The sequence below is a fragment of the Oncorhynchus gorbuscha genome, linkage group LG12, assembly GCF_021184085.1.
Source record: "Oncorhynchus gorbuscha isolate QuinsamMale2020 ecotype Even-year linkage group LG12, OgorEven_v1.0, whole genome shotgun sequence".
NCBI lineage: Eukaryota > Metazoa > Chordata > Actinopteri > Salmoniformes > Salmonidae > Oncorhynchus > Oncorhynchus gorbuscha.
Genome location: NC_060184.1, coordinates 51940997 through 51958262, shown reverse-complemented (window position 1 = coordinate 51958262; position 17266 = coordinate 51940997). Strand labels below are relative to the sequence as shown.

The 17266-nt window shown below is 42.8% G+C and overlaps 2 protein-coding genes across 4 annotated transcripts in view; one reads left to right on the top strand and one right to left on the bottom strand.

Annotated features, from left to right (window-relative positions):
- The window catches only part of LOC123991122 (cadherin-6-like), a 104007-nt gene extending 88750 nt beyond the window's left edge, over positions 1 to 15257 (top strand). For all 3 annotated transcript variants that reach the window (XM_046292347.1, XM_046292349.1, XM_046292348.1), the window contains 8 exons: positions 400 to 567; positions 2107 to 2294; positions 7049 to 7302; positions 8855 to 8991; positions 9353 to 9474; positions 9745 to 9862; positions 10970 to 11221; positions 11934 to 15257. In XM_046292347.1, the coding sequence (XP_046148303.1) occupies positions 400 to 567; positions 2107 to 2294; positions 7049 to 7302; positions 8855 to 8991; positions 9353 to 9474; positions 9745 to 9862; positions 10970 to 11221; positions 11934 to 12448 (1754 nt within the window). In that variant the 3' untranslated portion in view covers positions 12449 to 15257. The remainder of the gene's footprint in view (positions 1 to 399; positions 568 to 2106; positions 2295 to 7048; positions 7303 to 8854; positions 8992 to 9352; positions 9475 to 9744; positions 9863 to 10969; positions 11222 to 11933) is intronic.
- A 588-nt stretch (positions 15258 to 15845) lies between these two features.
- LOC123991123 (ribonuclease 3-like) overlaps positions 15846 to 17266 on the bottom strand; it is a 138823-nt gene continuing 137402 nt past the window's right edge. Inside the window, 1 exon segment of the mRNA XM_046292350.1 lies at positions 15846 to 16566. Within this exon segment, the coding sequence (XP_046148306.1) occupies positions 16436 to 16566 (131 nt within the window). The 3' untranslated portion in view covers positions 15846 to 16435.

Genomic DNA, 17266 nt, shown 5'->3' with positions numbered 1-17266 from the left:
TCGCAAAAGGTGGGTAAAACGCTTGCACAAAATAACAAAGGTGTTAAACTGCATATACGTGTGTTCACCCTACACTACACGACTGATGCATACATTCTATGTAGTCATTTAGCAGACACATTTATCCAGAGCCACTTACAGTTAGTTATTAATCTTAAGATAGCTAGGTAAAGGCAATCATATATCACAGTCATAGTAAGGAAAAATGTTCCTCAATAAAACAGCTATCAGCAAAGTCAGTGCTATAAAGAAAAGACAAGTGTACTGTAAGTGTTAGTGCAAGACATGGCATGAGTGCTATTTGGTTATTATTATTTAAAATATATTCTTACGGAACACTGATATATGAAGAAATGTATGTATCAAAAGTATCTAAATCGCTCTGTCTTTTTCTTACAGGTGTGATCAAGACAGCCCTGCCAAACATGGACAGGGAGACGAAGGAGAACTATATCGTTGTGATCCACGCTAAAGACATGGCTGGCCAGATGGGTGGACTATCAGGGACCACCACGGTCAGCATCACCCTGTCTGATGTCAATGACAACCCACCACGCTTCCCCAAGAGTGAGTATAGTGCACACATATACAGACAGATGTGTGCACACACACACAAACACACACAAACCTAGTTCACCATACAGAAGGCTCGTGCCAAACAGGCAGCCTCCATCTGGTGTCAATTTCAAAATTAATGTGGATTGGTACTGCGATGCTGCAGCTGCGGTGTGTGTGTGTGCATGTATGACTGCAGCGCTCTCTGGAAGGCTGGGTATAATTAAATGTAAAGCCATATGACAGAGGGAAGGGTCCTGCACAGTGCATCAGATCAGCCTGGTAATCCCTATTAAATGAAAAGAGTACTCTGTGGGTTTTTATCTCTTTCTCGCCCTCTTTTTTATCTCCTAACTATCACTTTTTTTATACTCCCTTGCTGTTATTCCAAATCCTCTCGCTCAGTCTTTCTTACCAATGCGCTCAATGTCACTGTGTGTGGCTCCGCTAATGTCCTTTGTTTCTATTTTTCTTTTCAGTGTTTCTTTTGCCAAACATCTTTCTCTCCTTCACCCCCTCTGTCCTCTTACACGCTGTGTCTTGTCCCCCTCTCCCCTCTCTCTCTCCCTTGCTCTTTCCGTCTCTGGTGCATCTGGCGAATTGCAAATATATCAGATTGACAGATTACTGGTGTCATTCTGTTTCCCCTCAATAACAGCACTGTGTCTGTGTGTGTGTTACCCACACAAGCCAAACAGCTCTTCACATGACAAAATGCACACAACCGTAGAAACCCTACCTCCATTTATCACCCTCCCCAACAGGGAGACAAACACTGTCACTGCACCTCACCTCAATGGACAGGACAGGGAGGGATGGATGGAGGAGGGGAAGGAGGGAGAGAGAGAGAGGTAGGGGGTAGAGATGGATAGAAAGGAAATGAAGGTGAGACGGGAGGAATAAATAGAGGGATGGAAGGAGGGATGAAGGGAGGGGCCAGGGAGAAAGCGAGAGTGAGAGCAAGTGGATATTGTAATGGGACACCCGGAGGAGGCAGAGTGTCAGGCAGCGATACCATTGTTGTCTGCAAGACTGATGCTTCCTCCTCTCGACCCAATGCTAAATACCTGTTAGCCCGGGAAACCTCTCTATAGTGGTGTGTGTGTGTTTCCATGCCTGTGTTTGTGTGCGTATGCTCGTGTACACGCCTGCCTGCATATGTGTGTGCGTGAGACAGAGACCTGCCGACTCAGGCGTTGCCAGAATGCTGTCAGGGTGTTTTATGAGGGTGTCAGTAGTGTTTGTCTCTGCAGCCTGTGTGTATATCACTTCCATCCCTTTGCAGACCAAGCCAGCTATTTATTTAAGCATATGAGATACAGTGAGGTGCTTTAGCTAGCAGACAGGGAAGCATTCATTTATCTGGCACAAACCAGGAAATCACCCGTTAAAAATAACAGTGTATGTGCCAATATATTCACGTTGAACAAATTATACATGTTTGATTAATGTAGGCTTTTAAGATGAATTCAAATGTTTGAATTAATGGGTTGATCCAGGTGTTAAAGAATAACAACAACTAATGTGTGTGTGTCCTTGTCTTTCCTCCAGGTCTGTATGAGTTCAAAGCTCCAGAGTCGTCAGAGCCCGGCTCGACGGTGGCCGTGCTCCGAGCTACAGACGCTGACATTGGCAGGAACGCTGAGATGAACTACCGAATCACCAGCAGTGACGGCCCAGCCATGTTCGACATTTCAACCAATAGGAGCACACAGGAGGGTGTCATCACCCTCAGGAAGGTCAGTGATTGGCTGCATTCCTAATCTACCACTAGCCCATATCCCTAGTCCTTATTCCCCTAATTCCTAGGACACTCCTTCAGTATGGCTGGATTCCCAATCACTCCTAGCGCTCTCTTTCAATAAACCTAACGCAATGGTAAATCTAAGGGCTGGTGGTAGCGCTTTAGGTTCCGAGGTGTGTCAGAAATATTGTTTCTATTTTCACAACCAATTATGGGCGCAGTTCTTGGAGGTGGCAAGAAAGTGCTGGGTTTTGATGATTAAACTATTTGTAATGTGGTCGCTTCAAATTGTTTATTTATAGTTTTTCATGTGTTGTATTGTCATCAAATCCAATTTGAATGTTGTCCACTATAGTCTAGTTCATTAAATAGCCTGCCCCATATTTGCAAAATATGTTGAACATGTTTGCGGTTTACATTATTCTAATTGCATTGCTTCAAAAAGAAAATACACTACATGACCTGCTCATCGGACATCTCATTTCAAAATCATGGGCATTAATATGGAGTTGGTCCCCACTTTGCTACTAGAACAGCCTCCACTCTTCTGGGAAGGCTTTCCACTAGATGTTGGAACATTGCTGCGAGGACTTGCTTCCATTCAGACACAAGAGCATTTATTTTATTTTTATTTTTATTTCACCTTTATTTAACCAGGTAGGCAAGTTGAGAACAAGTTCTCATTTACCATTAGTGAGGTCGGGCACTGATGTTGGGTGATGTCAACGATTGGGTGAAGAGATGTAGCAGAGTCAGGCGCAGGACACAGGTTATGAGCAACACAACTGAGTTTACTCAAAAAGTCAAGCAAAATTCCAAATAGGAACATACATACACACTAGCACAATCAACAACCACTAAAGATACCAACAATCACAGACAGAACAGAAATGTATGCCAGACGGTTACATAAGGAACATGATATGGGAATTGAAACGCTCCATCAGTCTTCCAATCCTTTGAAGTCGTGACAGGTGATTAGTTCTGGCTCGCAGTCAGTCTTCCAATTCATCCCAAAGGTGTTCGATGATGTTGAGGTCAGGCCTCTGTACAGACCAGTCAAGTTCTTCCACACCAATCTCAACAAATCCTTTCTGTATGAACATCGCTTTGTGCAAGGGGGCATTGTCATGCTGAAACAGGAAAGGTTTTCTTTCACTGGAACTAAGGGGCCTAGCCAGAACCATGAAAAACAGCCCCAGACAATTATTCCTACTAGGTAGCATTCTCCTGGGTTCCGCCAAACCCAGATTCGTCTGTAGGACTGCCAGATTGTGAAGTGCAATTCATCACTCCAGAGAACAAGTTTCTATTAGTCCAGATTCCAAACGCGGCGAGATTTACACCACTCCAGCCAAGGTTTGACATTACACATTGTGATCTTAGGCTTGTGTGTGGCTGCTTGGCCATGGAAACCCATTTCATGAAGCTCCTGACGAACAGTTATTGTGCTGAAATTGCTTCCAGAGGCAGTTTAGGACTCTGTAGTGAGTGTTGCAACCGAGGACAGGCGATTTTTATGCGCTTCAGCACTTGGCGGTCCCGTTCCATGAGCTTGTGTGGCCTATCACTTCGCGGCTGAGCCGTTGTTGATCCTAGACGTTTCCACTTCATAATAACAGCACTTACAGTTGACCGGCGTAGCTCTAGCAGTGCAGACATTTGACGAGCGGACTTGTTGGTGTTATCCTATGGCATTGCCACTTTAAAAGTCACTGAGCTCTTCAACCATTCTACTGTCGATGTTTGTCTATGGAGATTGCATGGCTGTGTGCTCTATTTTTTTTCTTCCCCCACCTGTCATCAACAGGTGTGGCTGAAATAACCGAATCCACTCATTTGAAGGGGTTTCCACATACGTTTGTATATATAGTGTACATTAAACATAGGCTATAGCATTCACACTGACATAGGGGCTGGGCCTACTGTAAATTGCAGTCTGTGGACATGCCAAACGTCGTCAATAAGCAAGATTAAATTCACTAGGCTGTTGATAAGGTCTAAAATACAGTTTATAATTCAAATCAAATTCTAATAAAAATAATTGCTGTTGAACCAGCCTTCGTTATAGCAGGCCTAGGGTAAGGGTAGTCTACGGAGGGCTTGGGTTTTGAACATATGACATGGAAAACAAGCAATTGTTACATGAAAATAACTTAACTAAATATGAGGTTCACCGCTATTCACCAAGGTACTCATCTCTCGTTTCATGATGGGCTTGGACAGATGTAGCCTAACTTTGTTGCTAATGTAAAAAAAGAATGAGCTTGGATAGGCTGGATAGGCTGAATAGGCTGTGTTTCCCCTGTCAAAATGGATGCCATAACAAACGCGTTACTGCTTAAACCAACTTTCGGTTTTGTCTTAAATATCCCTACCAATTTACATCGCAGGTTAGGTGAATTGGGTTAAGTTTAGAATAAGGGTTAGAGGAATGAGAGGCTAAAATGCTACAGTTGTTCCAGATGTAACACGGACACGCACCCTTTGGATTGCTCGACGATCGTGAATTACATACAACCACCCGTCCTCCCCGACCAACGTCCTTACTTTAGTTCCTGTCTAAAGTAACTAGACCTTTATGTGTGCATAATACTTCTTGTAGGTGCTCAGAAATACTTCAAGTATGTTTTTTGTTTGGCTCTGAGGCTGTCTCCCTAGAACCTAGTTAGTAATTGCACAAGTGCTAGTTAACAACCCCATTCAAACCGCACGTAGATACAACAATTGTATCCTCAAGTTCATCTGACTTGGGGAAGTAGATAAAATGCCAAAATCCAGAGGTATCCCTTTAACTGCTTTACCTTGCCTTTTGGATGGTTGGATTATTTTTCCATGTTGCTTACATTTATCCAGTCATGTCAGATTGTACATACCGTACACATGTTCAGATAGGATCAAATGATACTAGGTATGGATTGGTACTGAGTTGTAGTATGTTTTGATGTATTAAAAATAATCGGATCGTTGCTTTTTCAAGAACCCCCTCCTCCAATGTGGCTTCAAATCGATCACTTAACTTCCATCAGGTCATCATTGAGTGGAGGAAGATGTAATTGCCTTCTGCTGATGTTACTGTTGTAATGATATTGGAAGGGATCTAAGCTCTGTCTCTCTCTGTTGTGTGTGTGTGTGTGTGTGTGTGTGTGTGTGTGTGTGTGTGTGTGTGTGTGTGTGTGTGTGTGTGTGTGTGTGTGTGTGTGTGTGTGTGTGTGTAGGGTCTGGTCTACATCTGAACCTACTCTAATTAAATGGCTTGTCTAGTTAAAGGGCATTTCCTGCACCACTGTCCCCAAACAACACATGTTCATGTTGACATCATCAAACCCCTGTCTAGAGAACAGGAGAAAATAAATCAACGACTTATGAATATGAAGGGTCATATCAAATTACTGTATTTGATTGATATCAAGCGCTGTACAGACGGTGCTCAGTTGAAAGCTCAATGAAAAACCTGCACGGCTGCAACACACACACACACACACACACACACACACACACACACACACACACACACACACACACACACACACACACACACACACACACACACACACACACACACATTTTACATTTAGCAGACACCCCTCTCTTGTTAAATGACAGGAGGCCTGGATTTTGTTAGTAGCTACCTCACAACCAAAAACACACATCAGACATGTTCTCTCCAGACAGCATTAGTGTTGCCTTAAAGGTCACCAACTCTTTTAAACTTGTAGAGAGTAGTTTACGAGTGCACACTTCAGGAGGAAGGAGTGTGCACTCGTAAACTACTCCCTACAAGTTTAAAATAGTTGAATTGGTGTATGCATTAGCGAGATGGGTGTTTCCATATACCAGTCATTTCTTTTGAAGAAAGAAGAGATTATTGGGATGCACACAGAGAGAGGAGAGAATAGATGTTTAAAGGGGGTCTGAACTCACCTGTTTTTTTCACCTCATTAAGAAACACAATTTCTGAAACTAGAATTGCATCTTAGGGGTGTGGTTTGATATGGGTGTGTTCTGCTCGCTCTATTGTATTCTTTGTTTGTTCCTCTTCACGCACTGTAGCTGAGATATCCCCAAACTGCGACCGTACCAGGACTTTGGCCAAAGGAATAAATTGTGTTTGTGATGCTAATGTTAGCTCACAAATGTTGTAAGAAACTCAAAACCATTTCTTGTTCTTTCAAAATAGCATTGGCGACGATGTCTTGTGCCTTTTGTTGTCTCGTGTAAACAAGGCACTGCGTGCTAATGGATAGTTCTGCTGTCTGTAAAGAAATGGGCAGGCTTTATTTAGGTTGATTCCCCTGCTATGATTGTTTAGCGCACAGCTGTTTTCCCATTCACCCTTATTGCATGCTCCGATCATTTAGATGGGTGCTGCCAGATGTTCCATGTTACTGGGCATAATTGTGGACATGACTGAAATCCAAACACTCAATATACAAGGACACTGGATTTCTTAAATCCCACGAGTCTCTGTTTTGGAAAATACTGAAAATACTCACACTGAATTCATTCAATTGTTGATGATGTGTGTGTTGTTTGACGTATGTGTGTCTGTGTGTGTCTTGCTGTGTGTGTGTGTCTGTGTGTATCTTGCTGTGTGTGTATTGCTTCGACGAGAAAAGTGTTGCATGTCACAGGATGTGTGTGAGTGAGAGGGAAGGAAAGTTAAACAAAAACGTGCTAACTGGTGTGTGAGTGAGTGTGTGTGTGTGTGTGAGAGAGTTGTTAACCCTCTTCTCTCGCTCTCCTCAGCCTCTGGACTTTGAGAGGAAGCGGTCGTACACTCTAAGGATCCAGGTGGAGAACTCCAACCCTGACCCACGGTTCCTGCGCTACGCGGCGACCACGGACGAGGCGACGGTCAAGTTGATCGTGGAGGATGTGGACGAGCCGCCGGTGTTCGACCGGGTCAGCTACGTCATGGAGGTCAAAGAGGACTCAGCCGTAGGCACCATCGTCGGATCGGTCAGTGCCACAGACCCAGACAGCAGCCGCAGCCCTGTCAGGTACTACACACGTGCACAGTGCCTGAGACACCTACAAGTGGTCAGCAGATCTGGGTCAACATATTATTTATTTTCTTTCAAATATTTTACTGTGTTTCAGCTAAAATTACACTTTGAACAACTCCTGCCAGTATCAGCGCTTTCCTCAATCACAGTGCAGTGATCACAGAGAAGTGTTATCCTGGAGTGCCTGCTGAAGCTAGAAGTTAGAGCTCTTTATTACTGGTGTCAAATATGGCATCATTCGTTTTTATCAGCGCTCATCAGGAAGGCTGTGCTATGTAGCATTTAGAGAGTAGGGTGACGAGACGAGGGTAGGTGAGGAGATGAGAAGTTAGGAAATGGAGAAGGGATAAGAAGCAAGGAGAGGGAATGAGAAGAGGAGAGAGGAGAGGAGGGGACGAGAGTAGCACACACACACGCACACACTTTTATCTGGTGTAATTAATCAGGGGAGGGGCCAGGCCCAGCCAACTGAATTATTGAGAATATTAGAAAGGCAGTTGGCACCCCAACAGGACAGATTTAACAAGTTTAGACTTGCTGTCAGAAGCAAGAGGGGCAAAGAGAGAGAGTGAGTGTGTGGTGCGGTGTATGTGTGTTGAGGTAAAAAGTCTAAAACTGTTTGTGCTGGTAAACAAACAAAAAAAATACTGTCTGAGGAAGGGTAGAGGATTAGAGAGTAGACGGAGAGGGGAGATAGGGAGAAAGGAGATGGGGGTAGGGGTGCGGTGGTGCATGGTACCTGAGAGATCTGGTTCACGCCCCCCCCCCCCCCCCCTCCCCCGGGGGTCTGCCTCCCCCCCTCCACTTCCCTGCTCTCTTCCATGTCTACGTTTGTGTCCCAAATGGCACCCTAACCCCTATATGGCACTATGAGCCCTGGACAAAAGTGGTGCACTATATAGCGAATAGGGTGCATTTGGGACGCAGCACTACACCCACTACTCTATTAATCAAACTGATGTATCACACTAGTCCTCAGGAAGTGAAGAAAAACAACACTACTAGATAACCTGTGTGTGTTTATTCATTTGTGTGTGTGCGTGTTTGTGTGTGCATGCATTCGCGTGTGTGTGTTTTTTGCAAGTGTATCTCCAAACAGCCATTAGGTCCACTACACCATGATAGCACAGAAACATTTTGGAGTCACTTTTTTTTTTTTTTTTTGCGGAACGACCAGACCACAACTGTCAGTCATCCAAATTGCTTTCAAATTGGATGATACTGTATGCAGCATTATGATGTATTGTTGTGATACTCCTCCACTGGGTTTCAGTGAAATATAGCAAGCACATTTATACTTGTTTGTTTTGTGCAGATACAGGTACCTGATAGAACAGGGTGCAGACAAAGACAGGGGGCATAATATTCCCGTGAATATTTGCTGTGAGGAAGCGTATATTTGTTGTTTGTGTTGTGCAGGTAGACTTAATAAACTGCCTCACAGCCAAGGACACGGTGCATTGGGTTTATGTGAAAGGACGTGAGGATGCTTATGCTTGTTTGTGTTGTGAAGAGGATGCTTATAGTTGTTGTTTGCTATGTGCAGGTACTCTATTGACCGGCGTACAGACATGGACAGGGTGTTCAACGTGCACCCGGGTAACGGCTCAGTTTTCATGCTAAGGACTCTGGACAGAGAGGAGAACCCTTGGCACAACATCTCTGTCATCGCCACGGAGTTCAGTAAGTAGCATGTTGATCATTGACGCACGCACACACACACACACACACACACACACACACACACACACACACACACACACACACACACACACACACACACACACACACACACACACACACACACACACACACACACACACACACACACACACACACACACACACACACACACACACACACACACACAAACGCTCCACTCCTTCGGAACAAGAGGAAATAGAGTGCGTGTACATGTGTCAGTGAACTACCACAATTACTTCTCGTAATTACATGTACAGTAGTTTGAGCAGTATTCGTATCAAAGGCAGGTATTGTGTTTCCTTGGTGTGGTTATTATACGTCATGATTCTGTGTTTTAAAGACAACCCACGACTGATTAACCGCATACCAGTGGACATCAGAGTACTGGACGTTAATGACAACGCTCCTACATTCGCCGCCTACTACGAAACCTTCGTCTGTGAAAACGCCAAGGCTAACCAGGTAATGGAAAACAATGTACTATTATTTGAATTTAAACCACTACAGAATGTCTTCTTTCCCACCTAAGATCCCCCAACCGATCGTATCTTCATCAGTTAACCCTTGCCTCGATCACAGAAATTGGCCTTATGCCGGAAGGCTTTCAGGTTTAACCTCAGAGCTCCCCACTCTCCTGAACCCTTTTTGTCTTTTTCCTCAGGATAAAGACATGTCAAAAGAAGATGAAGTATGTCATCTGTGTTAGATCATATTTTTCTTACCTTTTCTCAGAGGATTCAGACAGTGAGCGCTAAAGATGCTGACGAGCCTATCGGTGGACACAGATTCTTCTTCAGTCTAGCACACGAGGTCTCAGGGAAAGCCAACTTCACCGTCCGAGACAACAAAGGTAAACTTCTTCTTGGAGGACAACAGTTGACACACAAGTTAATTCATTTCCGGTTTCGTCAATTTTTTGATCACAATGTATCAGTGTTGCGGAGTAGTGAAGTACAACTAGATCAACTAGTAACTACATTTTGCAGTAGTTTGGTGGTAGTTGAACTACATTCAAATCTAGGTAGTGTTTGCCATGTAGCGGTGTAGCTAACTACTTGAACTACACATTACTTTTTTTGGCAAAAATGGTATTAAATATGAAGGAGGCAAGCATTTCCTTACATTTTCAGCATCAGACCTGCCAAATTCTCATATTGAAACATATTTTTTTTGTTTTAATTGGCTAAATTTGTTCTTGCAATTTGTAGTCTATGACATTTCAGATTTAGTTATGATAATTTACCAAGAAGTAGTGAACTATTTTTTAAAAGTAACTGTCCAATGAAAATCAAATTTGTATAAGTTCATATTCTCTTAACTCATAACCAAATAATGTTGTTGATACGTCTTACACTCATATTTGTGGCCAAAGCATAAATTGGAGAAAAACCCCCACCTCAAACAGAAGAAAATGCGGGCCATTTCCTCATTGAACACGATGTCATTCATATTGGCTGAGCTGACCAATCAGCGATCTACTCGTTTTTAATGACCGCTATACGTCCACACCATTCCAACACAGAAAAGCTGCTTTTTAGCATACATCATTATTTTTGGGGGAAAGTATATTTCACTCATATTGTAAGTAATTATAGGTAATATTTAATTTAAATCTGGAAACATTGGAATTACTTTAAGTGAACGCTTTAGTGTAGCTTAATTGGTAGTTTAATAATCTATATTTTCAGAGTAGCTTCCCCAACACTGCAATTTGTCAATCTTACCCATTAAAATATATTTAAGCACACCCTAATATAATATAACATTTACGGCTGTTAATTGGAGACAAGATAAACTTTAGAAACTGGGGGACATTCCTACATCTAACTTTTATAGTAGCTACCTCTAAAGTGTCTAACAGATAACAGCCCATAAATGCTTACTCCTCAGTGCCTCTCCAACAGACAACACTGCTTACTTGTATAGTATCCAACTCTAAGACGTCTATCTCCAACAGACAACACGGCTGGGATCCTGACCAGAAGGAACAGCTACAGCCGGCTACAGAGGAGCACCTACCTGGTTCCCGTGGTGATATCGGACGGGGACTTTCCCATGCAGAGCAGCACCAACACCCTGACTGTGCGTGTTTGTACCTGCGACCGCGAGGGGAACATGCAGCTGTGTAACCAGGAGGCTCTGGTCCTCACCGCAGGGCTCAGCACTGGAGCCCTCATGGCCATCATCATCTGTGTCCTCATTCTTCTCCGTGAGTACTGTACAATTCAGTTAAATTCAAAACGCTTTCCATTTAAAAAAAAGTTTTAAACACAAGACAGAACATTTTCTTTTTTTGCATGTGGCTCACATACAAGCACGTTAAAACATAAATCACATCAACACACACAAATGATCAGCAACACATTCAGAAGACGTTGGTTTACGCCATGTCATATTCTGAACTCTGTTAGCCAAACCTTTCGTTGCTGTTTACCCATCTTCACTGCAACTGCACAGAGTGAGATAGGTGATACAAATCCATACGGCAAGCCTTTTGTGGCAGCTCAAGCCTGTCTCAGCCCACCAAAGCCCTGTATATCAGTGAGTGTATCAGCATACTGTATGCACACCACCAGTGGTTCCCCAACAGACAAACTATCCTTCAGAAAATAGAAGGAACACAGGTGGGAAATAAAACAAAAGTTCAAAAGCCTTTGTCTTGTTTCTGAAATAATCGTGATCGATGCATTGGCCCAGCGTCGTCTGAGTTTGGCCGGTGTAGGCTGTCGTTGTATATAAGAATTTGTTCTTAACTGACTTGCCTAGTTAAATACATGTTAAAAAAAATTAATTAAAAAAAGATACTTTAAAAAGAATCCTGAGTATCGAGGCACATTCCTCAACTCATTTCTTTTTTAAATGTAAAAAACTCATTTCCTCTCCTATCCATCTCATGCTCTTCTCTCTCTCTGTGTCTGTAGTAATCGTTGTGCTGTTCGCTGTCCTGAGGAGGCAGCAGAGGAAGAAGGAGCCTCTGATCATCTCCAAAGAGGATGTGAGAGACAATGTCGTCAGCTACAATGATGAGGGGGGCGGAGAGGAGGACACCCAGGCCTTTGATATCGGCACGCTGCGCAACCCGGAGGCTATCGAGGAGACCAAACAGCGCAGGGACATCAAGCCCGAGACCCTGAACCCTCCCGTCCGTCGGACCGTTGTCCTCCCTCCTACATACAGGGACAACTCGGACGTCAGGGAATTCATAAACCAAAGGCTCCAGGACAACGACCAGGACCCCACAGCGCCGCCCTATGACTCCCTGGCCACCTACGCCTACGAGGGAAGCGGCTCGGTGGCTGAGTCCCTGAGCTCCCTGGGTTCCGTGACCACGGAGGGAGACCAGGACTATAACTACCTGAGCGAGTGGGGACCCAGGTTTAGAAAACTAGCTGACATGTACGGGGGAGAGGACAGTGACGGCTACAGGGATTCCTAACCAGAGAGAAGGGAGCTCGTAAAAGGAAAATGTACAACAAACACTCACGCACTAGCTAAAGTGAACTTAACTCCTGGTACTTTGTGAAAGTGGCAAACAATAGAACAAAACATGAAGGACACAAAAAGACAAGGCAGTATTTTTCAAAGTGCTCTTTTACCGTTGTCGATCACCGTTGACCTCACTGGAGGACCTGGACGACGACGCTTAGTGGTCTCTCTCTCTGCAAGGCAGCCGGGGACTCACGAGGAAAAGACTTGTCAAGAAGACACTTCGCTGAATATGGGGGTACTGTACTCTGTGCATCAGGCCCCACATATATCTCTATGTACAAACATACTTCTTCTCTTTTGTTTTTCAAAAGCTGCCTGCAACAGAGGGTCGAAAAGCAAGCGGTTTTCCGGTGAACTTGAGAGACAACATCTATGAATTGTTCAGAGTTTCTGGAATGAAAAGCTGCATATTGTGAGATATATCTTATATTGTGTGTATCTGTGTATTGATACAATATGCTGTACAGTTCTGTTTTGTTATCAGGTTTCTAGCGTCCCATTCCCTTATAGCATTGGCTATGTATGTCACAATCTTCTTTTGAAGTCACACAAAGCCATGCTAAGAGACTGAGGGGTTCAACCATAGAAATAGAATGCTCTAATTCTATGGGTACAGTCAAAATGGCCACTAGTCCACCGACTGTGGCATCCTTGACTTGAATGGGGACACCCACTCTACTCATTCAATTTCTATGGGTTGTACGTCACCTTTCTGACCGTCAATAACACCTGATCCACATAGCTTTACATATTCCGCATCCCAAATGACACCCATTCCCTATATAGTGCACTACATTTGTACCAGGCTACAATAGTGTGCCATTTAGGAGATCATTCCCTGTAGGGGGGAGCTGAAACACCCGGACCAAAAAGCTCCTCAGGGTGCTGACTATCTGAAAAAAAAACTCATGTCAATAACACTTTGCAATAAGGTACTCTTTATAAAGGGTTAATGGAAAGTGTTACCCTAATGAACTGAACATGTTCAAATTAAACCTGATTCTTTACTCAGTGTTTTACTTGATGCTTTTCTTGGTTAATTAAAACAGAGTAATTGATTGACGGTTGAACATCCATTTGTGATGTGCACACGGACAAGGTTTCCAAGCCTGACATATTGGGACGACAGTATGTGGGGGAGAAAGGCTCGATATTAAGGGTAATATGCCATTTTCAGTTGTAAGAGAGAATGTTTGACATTCTGTTGGGATTGTCATTGACATAAGAGGTACAGGTCAACACAATATTGGGATCATAAAATGTTTGGACATATATATACACATATGAAAATGGTCATTAGATTGGTTTGTCATCATGAAATGGTTTGACATATACATAGTAAGAAAATTGAGCAATTCAAATGAAGCAACTTGCCCAAGGCCAAAACATACAAATTGAACAATAGTATCATTGCAGAAGGATGACATTTAATCAGACATTTCAAACTAATAACACAACTGACATAATTGCCACAACGACGGTAATATTATTCCCGTCTCTGTCCGCAGCATTCACAATTCACACAAACTGTACATATATTATTTTCCCCCAAAAAACATCTATGGATGTAAACAATGAAAATGGTGAGGTAGCTTAGACAATCCTCTGAGTCAAGAACACACTTGTTAATAATGTATACTATATTATATGTTAAATAATTGTAATAAGCAAGTTATTTTCTCGTTCTATTTCTTTGACCATTGAGCGCCCACTGTGTAAGTGACTGTTTGAGATTGTGGCAAACATTGCTTTGATAAGCATTCATTTTTGGGTTCCGAAACCCTCCGAACTGAAAATCAACCGTTTGTCTTCTGCCCTTGAACGGTAGACATAAGAGTTTAAATTAGAAGAGAAAATGACAACAGAAGAGTGCTTTATTTTCCCCTCATTATTTTAATTTGAAAAAGGGGCAATCTGGGATTGGTACATCCATTTTCTCACTTTAATTCAGGGTGTCAGCAGAATCTCACTATAAATACATATTTGTGCTTCTTTATTGGGACTGTTCTTGCCTTTCAGCATTAACACCATGCTCAGCTATGGACATGCATTAAACAAACATCAAGTCCATCAAGCGTCCAATGCTATTGGGGGATTGTAGAGTAATGTTCGCTGCCAGATATGGTTAGCCTATAGAAAGCTCTGGTCCAGGGGCGTTAGTGTGGCTTTCTTATGCTGAGGCTTCCTGCTCACACTTTGGACCAGAGATAGTTCTGATGTCCTCTTTCTAAAGAACACTGTTGGGTGTTCGTGTTGCCTCTATATTATGTTGTTGACTATGTGATTGAGCAGTCTATGGCTGCATCCCGATTCTCCACCCATCCTTAAAGCGTGCACATTTACACTTACAGTCATGGATTTAAAAGCATAGGAATTGTGTCAGCATTGGTAAGGGGGGAGTTTCCACCATTGTTAAATCCATCCAAGTAGCGTCATGTCCAGGGGTTGTACATCAAGTTGCCTCATGCTACAGAAACAGGAGATGGGCTCCTGCCCATATGGGCCGTTCTGGCTTGTCCATGGCTTACTTACTAACTATGCGATGACGTGCACACTCCAGGAGAAGAGTGGAGAATCGGGATGCAGCCTAAGTTTTGTCTATGTGGATTAATACTATGATAGGTTACAGTATGTGCAGTAGTTTAAAGGGGCCCTGTCATGATCCAATGCCCATTCATTCATCTGCTTTGTACAATGTGATTTTTGTACTGGATATTTATATGACTCAACACGATTAAAGATCTTTAAAATCCTTATTCTGTTTCTACGTGTCATCATCAGTGTTTCGAATTCAGAAAAGCTTTGTCCGAACATTGAGCAATTTGACAGACATAACAGTAGGAAGAAAGTAGCGAAACGGACAGACTATTTCCTTAACCCTAATGACATTTGAACTAATTTGGAAATGGAAAAATGTCTGCACATTAGCCATGTTCCCTTAGTTTTTGCCTAGGATGACATCAGCCTGGCTTGAGCTTAAGTTCTTATGGTGAATGTTGAAATTCAAGACAGTAAAGTGGTTAATAGCATGGAACCTGTGGCTACTGAACTGAAGAAATCATTAATTACACACAATCTATAATTAAGATCTTTAAAAACTGGCAATCGGATTTGGAGAGGGGGGGGCACAAATTTGAAATTGTTAGAGAAAGAGGTAGCAGATGCGAGACAGATGGTGGCATTTTACATCATATTTAATGTCATTGAATCATATTAACGCTCTCCTCTTCATAAACGTGCACGTGATATGCCACTAGTAGTTTCCCCATTGAGTGATTTGGTGTCAGACACTGATTATGATGAGTATGGCTATCAAGAGGACATATTCCATGATGACAAATCAATTAACATGTGAAATACCTTTATTAATAGCAATTACTATCAATGTCACTAGCGGTACAAAAAAAACAAAAAAACAAACATTTAAAACAAAGCATTTCCGTTGCCATCCATTATAACCATGATCGACGACCAACCATGTCCTAGATTTAGTTTAAAACGTGACTGTACATAATCAACATGCGATTGATTAAGACCTACACATAAAAGCAGCTCAAAACAACAAACACTAAAATATGCAAGGCAAACCTCAAGCCAATTTGACGAGACAGTAGAGGGTGTGTACTGTATAGACTAGTGCTCTTTCTGAATTGTCCCAAAAATATGTCCTCTCCTCGCAATCTTCTGCTTCCTTGCAATTGTTATGAATGAACTGACCAGGTGAAAGTTAGCCTTATGATAAGCTTCCATTGTTTTCACCTGTCAAATTGAAGAGAGTAGTCGAGGAGAGGACATATTTCTTTTAGCAATTCAGAGTATTTGGAAGTAGTTTATCCCTCCACTTCTTGCACCTTCCCTACACTCTCCAATATCGTCCATCTTGACTGGTCGAAAAAATTCTCTGTCCATATCGATTGGTCGGAGAGGGGCTCTGTTACTTCCTGCTGTCCTCTGGCTCGTCTCCCTCCTTCTCCTGGCGATCCCTCTCTCGTCTCATCTCTTTCAGCTCCTGTCGGTATTTCCGCTCGATGAAGCGCTTCTGATGAGCCATCTGAGGGAAGTTATCTGCAGCATGGAGCGGTAGAGTGAGACAGAGGAGGAGAAAAGAGAAAGGTGGACCAAAGAAAGGAGATAAAGAGCGGGGGAAAAGGGAAGTAACATGGTCAGCTGTACGACAGATCTAGGACAGTGATTAGTAGTGTTTAGAATGGCAAGATCAAAATAAAGGTAAAATAGGGTCTGCCTATATCTGTCCTGTTTCACACATATACAAGTGTGTAACCTGTACAAGTGTGTGGTGTGAAGTGGAAATGTATTTTGTATATATCCCACTCCCCTGAGACAACTTTGGAGAATGGAGTCACAGCAGGGACCAGCCATTATTGACAGTGGCCCTGGAGAAAAAGGGTTAAGGTGCCTTGGTCAAGTTCAGATCGACATATTTTTCCCCTAGTTGGCTCGGGATTCAAACTAGCAACCTTTCGGTTACTGACTCAATGCTCTAACCATTATGCTACCATGTTAAAATGGCAATGTATACATACTCCTTTTTGATTCTAGTGACACACTTCAACAGTTATTAGCACTGAATGGCTCTAGTACCTCATTATTGTCCTGAACTAAGGAAAATAACGGACTTAGACAGGGCTCATTTGATGTCATTGTGATGAAAATGAGATCAGATAAGTTAATTAGCACAGAACATCTCTAAATGAGATCTGTAATAAGAACAACAGAAAATGAATGTTTAAAAGCTGATAAGGCG